The sequence below is a fragment of the Salvelinus sp. IW2-2015 genome, linkage group LG4q.2 (genome assembly GCF_002910315.2).
Source record: "Salvelinus sp. IW2-2015 linkage group LG4q.2, ASM291031v2, whole genome shotgun sequence".
NCBI lineage: Eukaryota > Metazoa > Chordata > Actinopteri > Salmoniformes > Salmonidae > Salvelinus > Salvelinus sp. IW2-2015.
Window position 1 is genome coordinate 7617855 of NC_036843.1, and position 18889 is coordinate 7636743.

Below are 18889 nucleotides of genomic sequence, written 5' to 3' on the forward strand. Positions count from 1 at the left end.
TGTATATCGTTCCAGTGGATCTAATCACAATGCTGTTGCTGTGCAGTCATGACCAATCCGTAGATAAATACATGTTTGCCTAAGTATACAACAGAGCACTTAGGACTATTGTGAACACTTTAGTCGGGACGTTACCATAGAGACCATCTTTCTCACACACACAAATTAAGAATCAGGACACACCAAAACTCTGTCACACAAAGTTGCCCCTGCCAAAATTACACAGTTGCTTCATTGGCACTGTAATTATAGTACTCCAAACCACACAGCTCAATGGTGGCTGGGTGTTGACGCAAACGATACACACATAATAATACGCACAAAAAGAGGGTTAAGGACAAAAATCACATGTTCCTTGAGACTAAGGTATAAACATTGATTAATACGTGGCTATTGATTTACCTGCATCCACACACACACACGAGCAATCATTAGACTCCCCTGTGGTTTTCCAGCCCAGCCCAATCCTGCTGGAGCAGGCCTGTGCTCTGACATGTTGTTTACTTTTCCCTCACAATAGATGTGGTGCTTTCACATTGGCCAGGAGAAACGTCTACTGAACAGTCCTACACAGCAGCAAAATAGCTCATCAGTAACTACAAGACAGTGTATAGGATAGAATGTTGTGTTTGCCTCCCTTCTTTGAGAACTGAACGGCTTGTGATTGTAAATCCTGGAGCAGTGAGGGCCCCGACAGTTTGCACTACCGTATGTCATCGACCCACATCAATTCCATGGGATCTGTAGGTCTCCAGTTTTATGAGGAAGCCTGATGAGTGAAGCAGTGAAAAGCTGCTTTGCCTGAAGCAACCATCAGACCCATACACCACTATGTATGTAAACCTGCAGTGCAGCTCATCACGAGTATCCCAATCCAGCTATTGAAGGGTGTATATTTCCTGGTTCAAATGTAACACAGCAAAGACGGACTAGTTTGTGCGACTTTGGTTTGGTTAACCAGACCTGCTATGGCAGACATATACAGACCAGTGTAATGCAACAGCACAACCTATACAGTGCCTTCAGAAAGTATTCACTCTTTTTCCACATTTTGTTGCGTTACAGCCAGAATTTAAAATTGATTAAAATTAAGATTGTGTGTAGGCCCGTGACAAACAATACCCCATAACGTCAAAGGGGAATGAAAAGCTGAAATGTCTTGAGTCAATAGGTATTCCACCCCTTTGTCATGGCAAGCCTAAATACATTCAGGAGTAAAATAGTAATAAGTCACACAATAAGTTGCAGGCCTCACTCTGTGTGCAATAATAGTATTTAACATGATTTTCTAATGACCATCTCATCTCTGTACCCCACACATACAGATAATTGTAAGGTCGAGCAGGGAGCAGTGAATTTCAAACAGATTCAACCACAAAGACCAGGGAGGTTTTCCAATGTCTCGCAAAGAAGGCCACCTATTGGTAAAAAAAAGCAGACATTGAATATCCCTTTGAGCATGGTGAAGTTATTAATTACACTTTGGATGGTGTATCAATACACCCAGTCATTACAAAGATACAGGTATCCTAACTCAGTTGCTGGAGAGGAAGGAAACCACTCAGGGATTTCACCATGAGGCTAATGGTGACTTTAAAACAGTTACAGTTTAATGGCTGTGATAGGAGAAAGCGGAGGATGGATCAACAACATTGTAGTTACTCCACAACACTAATCTAATTGACAGTGAAAAGAAGGTTGTCTAGCGATGATCAACAACCAATTGACAGCACTTGAAGAATTCTGAAAATAGGCAAATGTTGCACAATCCAGGTGTGGAAAYCTCTTGTAGACTTACCCAGAAAGATTCACAACTGTAAATCGATGCGAAAGGTGTTTCTAACATGTATTGACTCATGGAGTTGAATACTTATCTATTCAAGATATATTAGCGGCTTATTTTAATGATTGTATTTATTTTTAACAAATGTTAGAATTTTTCTTCCACTTTCACATTAGAGTATTTTGTGTAGATCGTTGACAAAAAAATGACAATTAAATGTTTATCCCACTTTGTAACAACAAAATACTGTAAAAGTCAAGGGGCGTGAATACTTTCTGAAGTATTGTGTAAGTGAGGGTTGGAATAAGTTTACACTACAGGAGTTGTTGCAAAAGTGACTCAGAGTGAAGAAGTAGACCAGGCTGGTACATGTGCCCGTGGGGACAAGTCAAAAAGGGTGTGGCAGTGAAACAGACACCTTTGTTTAAAGCGTGAGTATAGCTTGGTTTAAGCAGGAGCACATTCACCTTTATATAGGAGTCTGGGCTCCAGGAGTTAAAGTGGCAGCGCAGAGTTTAAGATCTAGTCAGACTCAGTACAGCATCCCCTCCAACCCAACGGCTCCCCAGGGTAGTATAAGCTACAGTTTTGAATAGAGTAACACTTTGTGAAATAATGTGACATGCTGCTATAATAATTGAGTGTTAATATTTTATTAGTGTGAAAGTGGCTTTACTGTTCTTTCATGAATCAGGGTGTGCCTTTATTCTGTAGCCGTTATCAAACAAAGGAGAGTAGCAGCACTCAAGTAAAGGGCATTCTACAGAGAGGCAGTCGATTAGAACACCATACACATTCTAAACCAGAGACGTGCATGCATTCATTATGTATGTCGGTTGCTGTAGGTGAGGCACCACTATAGGGGAACACTGGAATAACCCAATGAATTCCATTTCCTAAGAAGGATAGTCACACGAAGCAATAACAGCAGGTGAAGGTTTCTAAAACATTTTGTTATGTTGTGCACATGGCTCTGGGCAGTTCCTGGTCTTCCCATTTACCTTTTGTGCAAAACAGTAGAAAAAGAGGAAACATTGAAATACATCCGATAAGACACAAATGGCCTTCAAAAGAGAGAGGCTGAATGCCAGGATTTCAAGAATACTGTATAGAGCTACGCATTTTTCTTGAGAGGAAATCCCTTACGTATGTTTTGTTGTTGCTATTAAAGGATGTGTGGATCAGGATAGTGATAAGAATGCAACACAACAATACATGCCAATGAAGTGTGAGATAAGGTCCGTCGACAGTGAATCAGGGTCATTGTTATTTTATTAGTACTTTTTTTGGTGCCCATCCTTTTGTCCTTTTTGGAGGACAAAAGTAACTTTGCTTTAAATTTTTGTTACATATGGGCAATTCCACGGTAGACTCAGATTTTTCACTTACAATGTATGCCAAACAAAAACCATTGATTTCAAAGTTTAACAAACCATACAACTATGTACAAGGAAGACTTAATTTACACAGAACATTTTACAAAAAACACATTGACTGGAAGAACTGTGCAGATGCAAAGGTTGTTAACAGAATTTCTGTAAAATTTCCCTCCGTTTTTTTTTTTATGAGTCCAACGTTTTCCAAAAAAACTCAAATCTTTGGTCCGAATTCAATGGTGTCTGCAGAAAGAATAGTGTTATTGAACTACAGTAAGTTAAGTAGATTTACTCCCAGTAACGGAATAGCGGAAACAAAATGTCATCATGGGTCCCTTATCTGTGCTACGCAGAAATGCATAGTTATGGATATGAATGTCCTTCTCTTCATGGGGATGTATCCTGAATAGGTACACAAATGTAGAAATAAGCAATATCCTCCTTTGCATATTTGAGCTCTTCCCCCAAACCAGACCAAATTTGGTTGGTCCGGACCAAATCTGAACTAATCATAGACGTCTTTGTGAAATTTTTGTGAAACATAGACATCAGAGTACAGTGAAACATTTGTGAAACATAGACATCAGAGTACAGCACAGTAGAGTTCAGTACATTATAGTGTACTCAACTCTTGTGTGCTCTACTGTTTACTATACTGAACTCTACTTTTCTTTACTCTACTGTAGTGTTCAAACTTGTGAACCCAACAGTAGTTTGTGACTACTATGATTTAACTCTTTAGCCAATTCAATTGCAGAAATTCTGTTACCGATTTTTTGGGAAAATCCATTACCGATCTGGTAACAGAATTAAAAGTTTTAAGCACTTAAAAATCTGGTGACCACCATTTGCCTAATGCAGCAGGACACATCTCCTTCACATAGAGTTGATCAGGCTGTTGATTGTGGCCTGTGGAATGTTGTCCCACTCTTCAATGGCTGTGCGAAGTTGCTGGATATTGGTGGGAACTGTCGTACACGTCGATCCAGAGCATCCCAAACGTGCTCAATGGGTGACATGTCTGGTGTGTATGCAGGCCATGGAAGAACTGGGACATTTTCAGCCTCCAGGAATTGTGTACAGATCCTTGCAACATGGGGCCGTACATTATCATGCTGAAACATGAGGGGATGGCGGCGAATGAATTGCAAGACAATAGGCCTCAGGATCTTGTCACAGTATCTCTGCACATTGAAATTGCCATAGATAAAATGCAATTGTGTTAGTTGTCTGTAGCTTATGCCTGCCCATACCATAACCCCACTGCCACCATGGGGCACTATGTTCACATCAGCAAACCGCACGCCCAGACGATGCCATACACGCTGTCTGCCATCTGCCCGGTACAGTTGAAACTGGGATTTATCTGTGAAGAGCACACTTCTCCAGTGTGCCAGTATCGAACATTTGCCCACTGAAGTCAGTTACAACACTGAACTGCAGTCAGGTCAAGACCCTAGTGAAGATGACGAGCATGCAGAGAAGCATCCCTGTGACAGTTTCTGCAGAAACTCTTCAGCTGATGAAACCTACAGTTTCATCAGCTGTCTGGGTGGCTGGTCTTAGAAGATCCCGCTGATGAAGAAGCCAGATGTGGAGGTCCACGGCTGGCGTGGTTACACGTGATCTGCGGTTGTGAGGCCAGTTGGACGTACTGCCAAATTCTCTAAAATGAAGTTGGTGGCTTATGGTAGAGAAATAAACATTCAATTATCTGGCAACAGCTCTGGTGGACATTCCTGCAGTCAGCATGACAATTGCATGCTCAAGTAAAACTTGAGCCTTCTGTGGCATTGTGTTGTGTGACAAAACTGCACATTTCAGAGTGGCCTTTTATTGTCCTCAGCACAAGGTGCACCTGTGTATATGATCAAGCTGTTTTATCAGCTTCTTGATATGCCACACCTGTCAGATGGATGGATTATCTTGGCAAATGAGAAATGCTCACTAACAGGGATGTAAACAAATTTGTGAACACAATTTGAGAGAAAAGCTTTTTTGTGTATATGGAAAATGTCAGGGATCTTTTATTTCAGCTCATGAAATGAACACTACATGTTGCGTTTATATTTTTGTTCAGTATACATAGTGTTTTCAGTAATAACTATTACCGATCATGAGGTTTTTAATCCCACCCCTCTGCTACTCTTATTCAGGGTCATTGTTGCTGTAAGGGGGAATATGTGGAGCCGAGCACAAATTTGTTCAAGTCTGAGTGCTTTTGGGACACTGTAGCCATGCAGCAGCTTGTCTAAGAGTAGAGGCTGCATTCCTGAGAGATTGATAATTGCTGAGGAACTCCCCTTTCCAAATCTCCTTCAGCCTCTCTCTCTTCCTCTTGTTCTCCTTTCTCACAACTGGGCACTTGAATCTGCCCGTTTCTAGACCTCATATTAGTGTTGCCGTGGGCCTAAGCCTGGACCTCTGTATTTTTGGAAGAAAACCAGGGGAGAATAAGTATTTTGACAGTAGTGACAGTGGCTACTGGGAAAAAACACAGCTGTGYCTTAAAATACATCCTCTCCTGCCACTGGCATCTCTGAAGCCTCTGTTCTCGCCAGTTAAAACAAGCCCTCTGTGCCCTGACCACAATAACACGCACACACAGAGAGCATGCTGAGAGGACTAGGAAACCATATAGTGGAAACTAGATGGGACATGCAGAAATACAGGAGAACAGTCTAATCCAGCAGTGGAAAGATGCAAATGTTCTCTATGTAAATGTTTTTTTTTTTTTACATTTCAGAAGGCTTAAATGGGCAACTAAAAGAAAGTATGTCCCATTTGGCAAATACTACTGAAACACAGTCCCCCAGCTTATACTTATGCACCGTCAAGGACAGTCAGACTGAGAACATGAGACACACATTGAGGGCCAATTAGTTAACTCACTGGATTTATCATTAATATTGATAAAAGGTTCAATGATGACAGATGAGTAACTCAGCCAATCCCACTGATTAAACCTATTGTCTGCCACTCAGTCTACTCACAGAAGGCTCCTCACTACACTGCAGACATGAGTCACTGCTGATTCCACTACACTCACGAGACTGTCGCCCATTCCAGACTGTGATTAGAACGTCTACAGCCCATCATAATAGCGGGATGTTCTCTTTCCACTGCTGCAAACTCCCAACACTGACTACAGTCTAGAGACTGATCTATTCTTCCTCTTAGCACCCTCGGTCTGTCATGCCCTCACCCCTCTCTTACTAGTGTCCTGAGTTTTTCATGGTCAAGTTCCAACCTGGGGGGAAAGTCAGGGCCCTAGCTGTGCAGAGGCTTGTGGCCAGGTCAGAAGGAAGCACCATCAGTAAAGGACAAACCCTTCCTAAACAAAAGTATCTTGTCTCTACTACAGTTCAGACTGTTCAGTAGAGGTCAGGGTGAACTCATTAGGGGCAGATGTTAGATGGGGGGGGGGGGGMTGTGTGAAATGGTCAGGAAAGAGACTATATGCCAATGTTCATTAGCAGACTACACTGGTAATTACTGCTAATTATCAGGTTGTAGTTGTCCATAATAACATTAATGAGAAAGAACAAGCAACTGACATTATGTGACGACATCTAGCACGACTGATCAATCTGGCCAATTTGTCTCCAAAAGGACTCTTTATCCATGGAAAGACACCAATACATTTCCCAACTGATCTGCAGTCAAAACAATGTTATGCTTTAAGCTTCCAGTTCAAAGTCTATGGACAGGCAATGTACAGTATGTCAACAGAGGGAGACCCTGGGGAACTGAGAATGTCAGGTTATCTTCACTCAAGATAAAGGATATAGGAAATAAATTAGACTGCCATGTGGCCATTTACTGGGAGAGCTCGTACCAACCAACATCACCAGTGCCATAAGATTGTCAGTGTCCATGAGTACTGCTCAGATAATTAATAGAAAAACTCTGATTTAGCCTTTCATTGTGAAGACCTCCTTAGTAAAACTTGTTTAGGATTATGTCTTTCTACCCGTTTGTTTAACTGTTCCTGGATCACCAAAGGCCAAGCTACACAAATCTCCACCACCTCTGACCCTGCATCCCACTTCTGACATTAATTTTGGGCTCCCGAGTGGCACAGCGATCTAAGGCACTGCATCTCAGTGCTAGAGGCGTGACTACAGACCCTGGTTCGATTCCAGGCTGTATCACAACCGGCCGTGACTGGAAGTCCCATCGGTCGGCGCACAATTGGCCCAGCGTCGTCCGGGTTAGGCCGTCATTGTAAATAAGAATTTGTTCTTAACCGACTTGCCTAGTTAAATAAAGGTTAAATAAAAAATGCCCATGGTTGGCTGTACCTTAGCCAAGTACCTCAACTGAGTTGAGCGAAGACTGGAGTTTTTTTTAAATGAACCTCAGACTCCTTTGAGTTGCTATGCATCGATACTTAAAACAAATTCTAAAACCCTTACTGTGTACCTGTTTGTCCTCTGTTGTTGCATGCCTTTCTTTGCTTGAATCCAAACTTTATAATAAAATGTTAATCAAATACACCCACCGACTGTTTCCTTGTTGAGATTCAATTTGCGCATTCGTACTGAGTTGCCATTTTAGAGCAACAGCAATGAGGAAACAGTCGGTGGTTGTATGAGAAACGTTTAATTAAAAAGCATGTATTTCAGAAAACACAGAAAGGCATGCAACAACAGAAGACAAACATAGGTACACAGTAAGGGTTTAAGATTATWAWTTTTTTTTTWAAGTATTGACTCAGTGACWAGGATTCTTTTGTGCTTAGCCTGAAGACCTAGCATTGAATTGCATTGGATTCAATGTCGGAAATAAATTAACGTTTGGATCGTTTTAAATTTCCTCTCGCGACCTCCACAAGACAAAATGTTGAATAAAAATAGATTTACTGGTTGTTCGTGCGGTTGGTCCTTTTGCAGGTAGGAATGTGAAACAAAATATCCACCTTACTTTACCGGTTGTTCGTGCGGTTGGTCCTTTTGCAGGTAGGAATGTGAGACAACATTCACAGCGCATTCAGATTTCTGTATTTTTATCTTGTGCTAGAAATTTGAATGCACTACCAGTGCTTTGAAAAATTGATGTAATTATACTTTCCTGTGCATATATTGTCTCACACATTCCACATTCCTACCAGTAAAGGGACCAACCACACAGACAACCGGTAAAGTAAGTTAAAATATAATTGTATTCAACATTCTTGCCGGTAAAGTAAGTTAAAATATAATTGTATTCAACATTCTTGCTTGTAGAGGTCATAAGAGTAAACTTTCCTTATGCAAACGCTCAATTATGCCTGACGTAGAATTCAAATGTATTCAACGTCTGGTCTTTAGGCTAGTCTGCGCTCTAGCTGTACTGTACCATCAACCGCCAATCATAGCACATTTCAAAAAGCCTAACACATTCTAAAAGGTTGATACCTCAATGAGATCTTATGTTTCCTCACTATATAATAAGAAAGTTATTCTGTGATGAAAGTTATGAATTTACAAGTTGAATAATTGTCAGAACTCTTTAAAAAAAAAATCAAGACTGAGATAAAACACCAAGTTACATTCCTTTGCTCATTATCACACACAAGCGAAATTCAGCAGTGTTATACAACCTTTTTGACCATAAAATATGAGAAACATAAAGAATTCAAAAGGAATTCGTTTTACCTTTTGAAAAAAGTTTTAGGTCCCGATTTGATAGATACGTCTTCTTTATCTGCTTTCCATTCGAAGCGTTTCCACTGCGTTCCTCTCAAGTTTATTTTCAGAACCTGGACTGAAAATCCAGGTAAACCATATCCGCAAAGTGTGCCACAGGAGGAGACTAGTGATATTTTGCTGAGACGCTACAATAATTGTTTTGTACAAACTACAGCAATCGGTTTTGCACACGGACGCTCCAATTGTTTCCAACAAATGACAAAATGCTTGCGTTTGTGCTGTCCTACCTATGGCTGTAGTGCGCGCACAGGTGAGGACATGAAAGGAATTACCGATGATGTTGAGGACAGCCGCCTAGTGGCGGGGAAAATATCCCTCATATAACGTGTTATCGTTCTCTTTTCTTCTCTATTATTGCCCACCGACAAAAGTTTATTAAAGATTGCATTATCACTTGTTGGTGTGTAGATACGACTTTTAGATTGGCATGATAACAGATACTTCTGACACATGAATATAGTGTAACTTCTTATTTTGACAGCTATCAGAGTGATTAAGGTTAGATTTATTTTCATCACATAATTGAATTATTTAGCATAGGTGCCATACATTAAGTTATCTAATCTCATTATCACCAAAACAGCATATACAAGGACCAGATAAATCAGCACAAATAGGCTTCTCTTCAATCTAATGTGTGGTAATGATCATACAACTTGGACAGCATTTTGTCCCATTGGTGCATGATTCTTTATACTGATCTACATGGAGGCCATGAGATCAAGATTATCTTACTTAATCATAAATGACAGACCTTAAAAAGCCTAAATATTCTGTAACAGCTCTGCACAGGCTTGCCTAGATACGAGCCACACAGAAGGTGGTCTAAGAGGAAACAGTCTGGCTATTTACCTGCTGGGATAAACATTTCTCTGGATCGTTGTCTTGAAAGTTAGTGACAATGTGAATTGTTTCATATGGGTGAGTTTGTTGGTCTGTGTTTTGCCTGGGCAATGTCTCAATTGCCAGCAGCATACCACCCTGCATACCACTGCTGGCTTGCTTCTGAAGCTAAGCAGGGTTGGTCCTGGTCAGTCCCTGGATGGGAGACCAGGTGCTGCTGGAAGTGGTGTTGGAGGGCCAGTAGGAGGCACTCTTTCCTCTGGTCTAAACAAAAAGATCCCAATGCCCCAGGGCAGTGATTGGGGACACTGCTCTGTGTAGGGTGCCGTCTTTCGGATGGGACGTTAAACGGGTGTCCTGACTNTCTAGGACAAAAAGGCTTCTCAACAGTTTTTACCTGTGAACCTGTGACTTCTGAACTGGTAATCAAATGGCTACCCAGACTATCTGCATTGTGTGCCCCCCCCCCCAAACCCTCTTTTACGCTGCTGCTACTCTCTGTTTATCATATATGCATAGTCACTGTAACTATACATTCATGTACATACTACCTCAATTGGCCCGACCAACCAGTGCTCCCGCACATTGGCTACCCGGGCTATCTGCATTGTGTCCCGCCACCCACCACCTGCCAACCCCTCTTTTACGCTACTGCTACTCTCTGTTTATCATATATGCCTAGTCACTTTAACCATATCTACATGTACATACTACCTCAATCAGCCCGACTAACCGGTGCCTGTATATAGCCTCGCTACTGTTATAGCCTCGCTAATGTTATTTTTCACTGTCTTTTAAATGTTGTTTTTATTTCTTTACCTACCTATTGTTCACCTAATACCTTTTTTATTACTTAGAAATTACACTGTTGGTTAGAGCCTGTAAGTAAGCATTTCATTGTAAGGTCTACAGCTTTTGTATTCGGCACACTCGACAGGCAAAGGATGGCTACTTTGAAGAATCTCAAATATATTTTAATTTCGCACTTTTTTTGGTTACTACTTGATTCTGTATGTGTTATTTCATAGTTTGTCTTCCCTATTATTCTACAATGTAGAAAATAATAAAAAATATAGAAAACCCCTCGAATAAGTAGGTGTCCACAGTTTTGACTGGTACTGTATGTTCCGTAGATAAATGACTGTTTGCGTATCCCTGTTTGTGTTAGAGATACAAACTGCCACCACTCTCAGAATATCCTTCTCCAGCTACTCAGTTTAACTCAATCTCCAGTATTGCTGGATAGAAGGTAATGCAGTGTGGAGACTTTTTAATGGGGAAATTATTTTCACTGATCAATTCGATAAATGTTTAATTTAGGGGGGGGGGGGGTAATAGCTGTGAATAAAGCTTCTATTTTGCTACTCCCCATTCCCGAAGCACCTTCCTGGTTGAAGGACACGCTGTGTCAGCACTGCCACTGCCTGTGAGGCTCGAGTACCCGTTAGAGACATCAGATTATCAGCGCGGCATCACGCGATGCCTGCGCCCCTGCCACCTGTTCTTTCTCCCGAAAGCCAGGGCATATTGCCCCATCTGTCCTCGCATGGTTCTCTGTCTCTGCAACACTTTATCTGCTGGAAACCCAGTCGGACAGTTTCCTATGTTTAAAGATTCAAACGTCTGCAGCTGTCTTCCCCACTGACAGATTCACCCATCAAATATGAGCGCCGGTCATGAAATATTCAGAGGGTACAGCCAGAGGTCAGGTGTTTTTTTTTCTTTTTCTCACAATGTTGTGTTCGAAAAGCCACAGATTCCCCGTCCAGCTCGTAAAGCTCTCATCCGGCAAGAACATGCTCGGGCCTTGCTACTCTGCAAGGTTGCTGTTCTATCTAGTGTTTGCACAACACGACACAACACCAAATACCCTAGTTTCAGACTCCTAATTATCCTTACACCTCTGAAGACTAGCCACTTCCATGCCAGTCATAAGAACTTAGGTGTTTTATCTCTGAACACTCAAAAGCTGGTTTCTACACCGACTGTTGGATAAGGGGAGCCATGGAGTGTTAACAACACTCGTGGAGACTAGAGGTCCAGGCTGCCGATGTGTCCAGCCAGAGACGTGCCATGGTACAGTGTACTGTATGTGAACCCTTTGGAATTACCTGGATTTCTGGATAAATTGGTCATACATTTTGATCTGATCTTCATCTAATTCACAACAATAGACAAACGCAGTCTGATTTAAAACGAATAACACACAAATAATTATACGTTTTCATGTCTTTATTGAACACACCGTGTAAACATTCACAGTGCAGGGTGGAAAAGGTTTGGGAACCCTTGGATTTAATAACTGGTTGACCCTCCTTTGGCAGCAATAACCTCAACCAAATGTTTTCTGTAGTTGCGGATCAGACCTGCACAACGGTCAGGAGGAATTTTGGACCATTCCTCTTTACAAAACTGTTTCAGTTCAGCAATATTCTTGGGATGTCTGGTGTGAACTGCTTTCTTGAGGCCATGCTACAGCATCTCAAATCGGGTTGAGGTCAGAACTCTGACTGGGCCACTTCAGAAGGTGTATTTTCTTCTGTTGAAGCCATTCTGTTGTTGATTTACTTCTGTGTTTTGGGTCGTTGTCCTGTTGCATCACCCAACTTCTGTTGAGCTTCAATTGGCGAACAGATAGCCTAACATTCTCCTGCAAAATGTCTTTATAAACTTGGGAATTCATTTTTCCGTCGATAATAGCAAGCTGTCCAGGCCCTGAGGCATCAAAGCAGCCCCAAACCATGATGCTCCCTCCACCATACTTTACAGTTGGGATGAGGTTTTGATGTTGGTGTGCTGTGCCTTTTTTTCTCCACACAGTGTTGTGTGTTTCTTCCAAACAACTCAACTGTAGTTACACTGTGAATGTTTAAATTATGTATTCAATATAGACAAGAAAAATACAATAATGTGTGTGTTACTAGTTTAAGCACACTATGTTTGTCTATTTTTGTGACTTAGATCAAATTTGATGACTAATTTATGCAGAAATCCAGGTAATTCCAAAGGGTTCCTTTTCTTGCCACTGTAGTTGAAGGTGCCAGTGACACTTTTATAACCTTTGTGCATACACTGAGTGTACAAAACATTAGGATCAACTTCCAAATATTGAGTTGCACCCCCCTTTGACCTCATAACAGCCTCAATTTGTTGGGGCATGGACTCTACAAGGTGACGAAAGCATTCTACAGGGATGCTGGCCCATGTGGACTCCAATACTTCCCACAGTTGTGTACAGTTGGCTGGATGTCCTTTGGGTGGACCATTCTTGATACACACGGGAAATTGTTCAGTGTGAAAAACCCAGCAGCGTTGCCGTTCTTGACACACTCAAACCGGTGCGCCTGGCACCTACTACCATACCCCGTTCAAAGGAACTTAAATCTTTTGTCTTGCCCATTCACCCTCTGAATGGCACACATACACAATACATATCTCAATTGTCTCAAGGCTTAAAAATCATTATTTAACCTGTATTCTCTCCTTAATCTACACATTGAAGTGGATTTTAACAGGTGACATCAAGAAGGGATAATAGCTTTCACCTGGATTCCCCTGGTCAGTCTATGTCATGGAAAGAGCAAGTGTTCCTAACGTTTTGTACACTCAGTGTATATTGTTATTTTTTGAGTGCGCTTTTCATATAAGCCCTCTTGGGTTTCAAACCTCACCTGCACACCTTTTTACTTTGTTTTTGTCTGCACTGTTTGTCGTTCACTTTACAAATAACTTTAAAGATAAAACCGATGTTCAGAATAGCTTTATCTGACAAATACGCTAAGCGAATTAAAGATGATTTTAGGAGATGTTTTCATGTCCAATTTGGAATTACACATGGGTAAAATTCTGACATGCAGCTGCCTGTACACTTCATGTATATTACAGTGTCTGAGAATGTCACTGTCTATGCCATATCATATCAAGATCAGATAGAGGTAAGAATAGACCGACTTGGATATCAGGAGCACAGACGCGTACTGTAGAAGTGATAAGAGAAGAATATACAGTATGTCTAGACAGAAGCTCATAGGATGGTGGAATCACAAAAACAGATCTTTAATGTTGACTGGATCCTTGTGCTTTTCTCACTCTATTCTTGTGCAATTTCATAGATTAAGTTTGGCTTTGAAAGAGCTCTGATTCCCATGAATCATAAGTCTTGCTATTTCACTGTGGATCCCATGACTTATCAGTCTGGATGATCTGTGAGTGCAACACAAACTCTCTCTTACCCTTTCCTCTTCTTCCTATCCTTGTCTACTTCCACTTCTTTTGACAGGTGATGGAGATACCAATGACGGATCTACAGAGAGGGAGGGAAGTTGAGTCTAGAGAGGACTTGCACTCTGAAGAGGAGCATATGTAGGAGGCACATTCTGTGGAGAGCAGCCTGTCGGCAGCACTAACCCACTCTGAGAGAAGCATGCACAGTGCCGGATATATGGTTCAAGCACGCATCATTGAGGTGGAACATACCTTTGTCCAGCTGGAGGGTAGCATGGACAGTATGAGGCTGCTCTTTGAGGAGTGCATAGAGGTGCAGATAGAGGTGGGACAGGTGAAGAGTAAGCTATTTGTCACAGCCAGACTGTATTCAGAGCCAGCTAACACTGACTGCACAACAGTATGATGGCCCAGTACAGTCACACAGGTAAAGTGGAGTGGAAACCCCACAACATTATTGCATGTAAGCTGTTGTGAGAATGCAGTTTATGTACCCCAAGTAAAGGGTTACAGTATGATGGGTGTTGACATTTTCTCAGCATTTTCCTGTGATTTCTTTTGTCATCCCTTTAATGTGAAGTTTCATTGTGTTGACATGTGTTATGTTGATGGGTGCTACCACAGATTTGTTATTGCGGTTAACGGCTGCCTGTCATTGAGTTAATCACTGTTAGCATGAGTGGAAACTCGCTTTTCTTTTTTTCTGCCCCCAGGAGGAGCTCCAGGCCCATGTCCAGTCTCACAGAGGTAGCCCAGCTTATGGAGACCCGGCACAACCAGCTGAACACCCTGAAGGATTGGGCGACGCCATCCCATCACTGGGCCGTGAACGACTTCACTCACTGCCAACAAGCCTCACTGTGCCTGCAGCAGCAGCATGAGGAATCTAGAAGGCTGGTATGAGCCGTGCCCGCTAGCCCTGCTCCGGAGGACGCAGGGAAGGATACCCTGAGCCAGTAAAGGTATAGTGTAACTGTTCTAATTTCTTCTCATCAGGAGACTGAGGAAGCTGAAGCTTCATTTTTAGAAAAAGGCATGACAGACAATTGGAAGAATTGAAGGGACTTTTGACCCTTAGGAATGAAGGTTTATCAAATTAATATTTTTAGACGGTACTACTTACAATTGCCTGTATAGATAGGCTGACATGTACAATTAACATTCCTGGGAGTCTCAAGGTGATTTTATTACATGGGCTGTATTGAAGTAAGCAAGACATTTGCTGAAGGGGAATCATAACTTTTCCATGGAAGTACAGGACAGTTGACAAAACAGCTGGACTATCCACAACCCCTCCAGACCGAACTTGTATTGTTTGCAAGTGTCCTTGATTGTGCATTTAGCCAATAATGTCAGTGATTGGTTTACTTAAACTGCTCTTAATACATTAACATTGCCATTATGACAGTTGGCCTTGGCTGTGAGATCAGCATGTCTTAACTGTAAACTGCACTGTGCATGGAAGGTCTACTGTAAAAACAATGTTTATTATGAATACACATACACAGCAAAAAGAAATCCGATGCAGATGTGGCATACAAAGCAAGACAGGGATACTAGTCATACAAAGGTGATTGGGGAAACCTACAATACAGCTGTCAAGGGAATGAAATGAAAATCTATGTAATTTCTTATGAAATTAAACTGTATAAATGTTACTAACACAATGAGCATCATTTGTTTCCCCCCTACATTTGTTTCCCCCTACAAAAATGCAAAACAACCCACTCTTACGCACCATGTATTTTTTCAAAGACATTTAAACATTGTGTTCTATTTTGTTTTTTAAAGAAAAGAAAAAAAGTGATTTGAGGATGTGATCAATGGAGGGTTGTTGTGTGACTAAACAGTTTCACTCATGCCTGGACCTCAGTGTCTGCTGCTCCCTCTGGGTCCTCGTCATTGTAGATGTTCTCAGCCTGGAAAATGGAAAGACATTCTTAGTACTCCTACTAATAAAATAAAAATTATTCTACATATTATAGTAAGATGGTAATACTAGTAGTACTAAGATGGTAATGCTTCTGCCATCCCTGCAAACCTGTTACTTAGGCCTCATGAAATGAATAAACTATTCTCTATAGCCTCCCACTGTTTGACAGAGCACCGTCTGCCCTAAGGTCTTACCATCTGCCAAACTTCCATGATGTTGTCCTCAGACACCGAACAGATGACCCAGGGCTCGTTGGGGTTCCACGAGAAGTCGGAGATCTTAGCTGTGTGACCACCGTGAATGAACAGCAGTTCAGGTGGACCATCCTCAGCATCCTCTGGTGACTGCTCCTCTCCGATTTTACTGAGGTCCCACACGTTGAGTCGCCTGTCTGTGCCACTGGAGGCCAAGATGGTTTCATTATGAGGAGACCACTGGACCTGAAGGGAGGAAAGGAGCAGAAATATTTGACACAAGTTAGTCATAGATGGTTCAACACACAGCTTGTGCAAAACAGACTTCATAGGGAATAATTGTCTACTTCATGACTTAACATACCTGGAAGATCTCATCTTTGTGAGACTCAAATGAATGCAGCTTCAGTTTCAGGTTCCTCAGGTCCCAAAGAGCAACCGTCTTAAAAAGGGAGAAACAGTTAAATCCACACTACTGCTTCAATAACTACAATATGAAAGAATCTTGTAAGAATTGAGAGCAGTAAGAGATCCAGCCCACCTTGTCTGCTGAGCCTGAGGCCAGGATGAACTCGCTGTAAGGGTTGAAGGACAGACAGTTGACCTCTGCAGTGTGGGCGTCCACAGCATGGCTAGGTTTCGACGTATTGTTTGATCGCGTGTCCCAACTGCACAGTAAACACAGTAACCAACAGTGTTATTGTTCAATGAGCAAGACCAAACAATGCTGTTGCTCATTCAAAGGTCGTTTTTTGTTGTTGTAGGGGAGTTAACTCATGGAGCCTTACATCATGAGTTTCTGGTCGTCAGCTACAGATCCAAAGAGGGACTCGTGCAGTAGATGCCAAGAAACGTCCTCCACAACAGCTGTGTGTCCAGTGAAGATGGTCTTAGCGTCCACAACCTTCCCCTCCTTAGGAACTGCACTGATGTCCCACATACAGATCGTCTGCAGAGATGGGAAACAAGGTGAGAAAAGAAAAGACATGGAGGGAGGAAGAGTGTTCAAGCACTTGCTCTGGGTCAAGTGACAAGTCACTCACATGGTCATCAGAAGCGCTGAGAAGACAGCCACTCAGGTTGGGGTTCCAGGAGAGACCGTAACCCTCCTTCTGGTGTCCCCTCAAACGCAGATCTGGGGTGCACTCTCCAGATGGATCTGTAGTACACAGGTAAACACGTTATTACCAAACATTTTTAAAACAGGACTTGGGACTTCCTGACCATACACTTTAAATGTGCAGTAAGCAGACCCACCTGGTTTGGAGGGATGTTTGGTGTAGTCAAAGACAAGCACATCACTGGTTGGGGTTTTGGTGGCGATGATGCAGGGGTTCTGGGGCATGTGGCGGGCTCTGTTCACCTCTCCCTCATGGTTTATCTTGATTTCAATCTCTATCTTACCACTGACTGAGCCAAAGCCTCCAAACTCTGAAGGGAGCGAGAGTCAGATCAGTGAGCTACAGCAAAAAGGACTAATGTATATTACCAACAGTAAAATATTTTGAATGAACCAAAGCCTTAAAACATTTACACAGAAAGGTTGTAATTGTATCAAAAACATTCTCTCACCGCCTTTCTCACTATCATAGTGAGAAGCATCAAACTGCGCGTCGTCATTGGGCAGTTGCACGCTGGCAATGACCAGGTGATTCTGTTCATCTGATGTGTGTGTGCCAAGAACCAGCCTGTGTACACTGAAATCCTTCCCCTCAGGTCTAAAAATATAGAAAAAAGGTGTTCCAAAACAGATACATGTAAACAGTTTCTTTTTTTATGTAATAGGGGGCATTAGAAACTTAACATGGTCTACACAAGGATATCTTCGCAACACATATGGAGGCCAAAAACAATCCTCCTAAAGACACCTTAGCACTCTCAGTAATCTAGCAAAGGCATTTTTGTGATCAGCACCAGTATCTGGTATTCATGGGAACTATAGCTAGTTATGTATTCCTATATTGAGATGCACAGATAGTTGCGGCATTCAAGACAACTGGGAAAAATAGTTTCGAATGGTCATCCAACTCAGAAATTCTGGCATATTCCTAGAACTCTGACTTTCCTCCCTGAAGATCACTCATGTGTTCACCTCGTTTTTTCAAGTTCCCAGTTGTCTTGAAAGTACCAAATGAACCTTACCTGGTGACATCAGGCAGCCACTGTGCTGTGAGGCTGGGCCACTCCAGGGCGTGGGTCATCACCAGGTCATAGAGGAAGGGCGTGTTCTTCTTCCATATCTTGTACTCCTCATTTATCACCCTCTCCTCCACAGCATCATCAAACGCTGCTGTAAAACAGAATGAAAGTCAATCGAGACAGATTTAAATGTAACTCATACTAGCAGCAACCCATTCAAAGGAAATATAGTTGTGGTTGAGGGCACCCTATTAACATTGAGAAAGTGTTAGCTAGCTAGTTAATAGTTACGCCCATTGAGTAGGGTTTTCCCGATGTTAGCAAACGTACTGACAAATTGAGCGAAAGTTAGCTAACTCATTACACTCCCCCAAACAGGTTGTGTCTCTGACATTAAACAACGCTTTGCTTTTGAATACATTTACCTTGGTTGCTAACTAGCTAGCTAGGTACTTTTCTTTGTATACAATTATAAATTCATTATCTTCACGATTAATACGCCGGGAGCCCCCGTCCTTCCTGGCCTACCTTGGTAGCTAGCTAATTCACTTTAGCATGAAATTACCTTCTTTATCAGCCATGGCGTTGATAATATTACACAAGTAGCTTTGTTTTCAGAAATAGCGCTTCGCGGAGAACAAGCACGCAGCCGGGCTACCTTGGCGGGAACGCTATAGAGGTTAAATAGCCAATCACCGTCAACT

At 42.0% G+C, this 18889-nt stretch overlaps 2 protein-coding genes and 1 long non-coding RNA gene across 6 annotated transcripts in view; 1 reads left to right on the forward strand and 2 right to left on the reverse strand.

Annotated features, from left to right (window-relative positions):
• The window catches only part of LOC111963200 (NHS-like protein 3), a 34331-nt gene extending 25245 nt beyond the window's left edge, over positions 1–9086 (reverse strand). For both annotated transcript variants that reach the window (XM_023986496.3, XM_023986494.3), the window contains exon 1: positions 8799–9086. The gene's annotated coding sequence lies outside the window, so the exon portion shown is untranslated. The remainder of the gene's footprint in view (positions 1–8798) is intronic.
• On the forward strand, positions 7720–16892 carry LOC111963204 (uncharacterized). 3 transcript variants are annotated; one of them, XR_002877233.1, is made up of 4 exons: positions 9665–9773; positions 13975–14346; positions 14633–14881; positions 16811–16892. It is a non-coding gene; the product is annotated as an uncharacterized lncRNA (long non-coding RNA). The 3 variants fall into 3 exon arrangements; XR_002877234.2 differs by lacking the exons at positions 9665–9773; positions 16811–16892 and adding an exon at positions 7720–7827 and having other exon boundaries at positions 14633–14999; XR_002877232.2 differs by lacking the exon at positions 16811–16892 and having other exon boundaries at positions 14633–14999.
• Positions 15388–18856, reverse strand: LOC111963201 (histone-binding protein RBBP4). Its single transcript, XM_023986497.2, has 10 exons — positions 18751–18856; positions 18189–18336; positions 17619–17764; positions 17304–17477; positions 17090–17205; positions 16835–16995; positions 16588–16714; positions 16411–16488; positions 16047–16292; positions 15388–15838 (listed from the first exon to the last, which is right to left on the reverse strand). The coding sequence occupies exons 1-10, from the start codon at positions 18764–18766 to the stop codon at positions 15776–15778; spliced, it is 1275 nt and encodes a 424-aa protein (XP_023842265.1). The 5' UTR covers positions 18767–18856; the 3' UTR covers positions 15388–15775.
• Between the last annotated feature and the right edge of the window lie 33 nt (positions 18857–18889).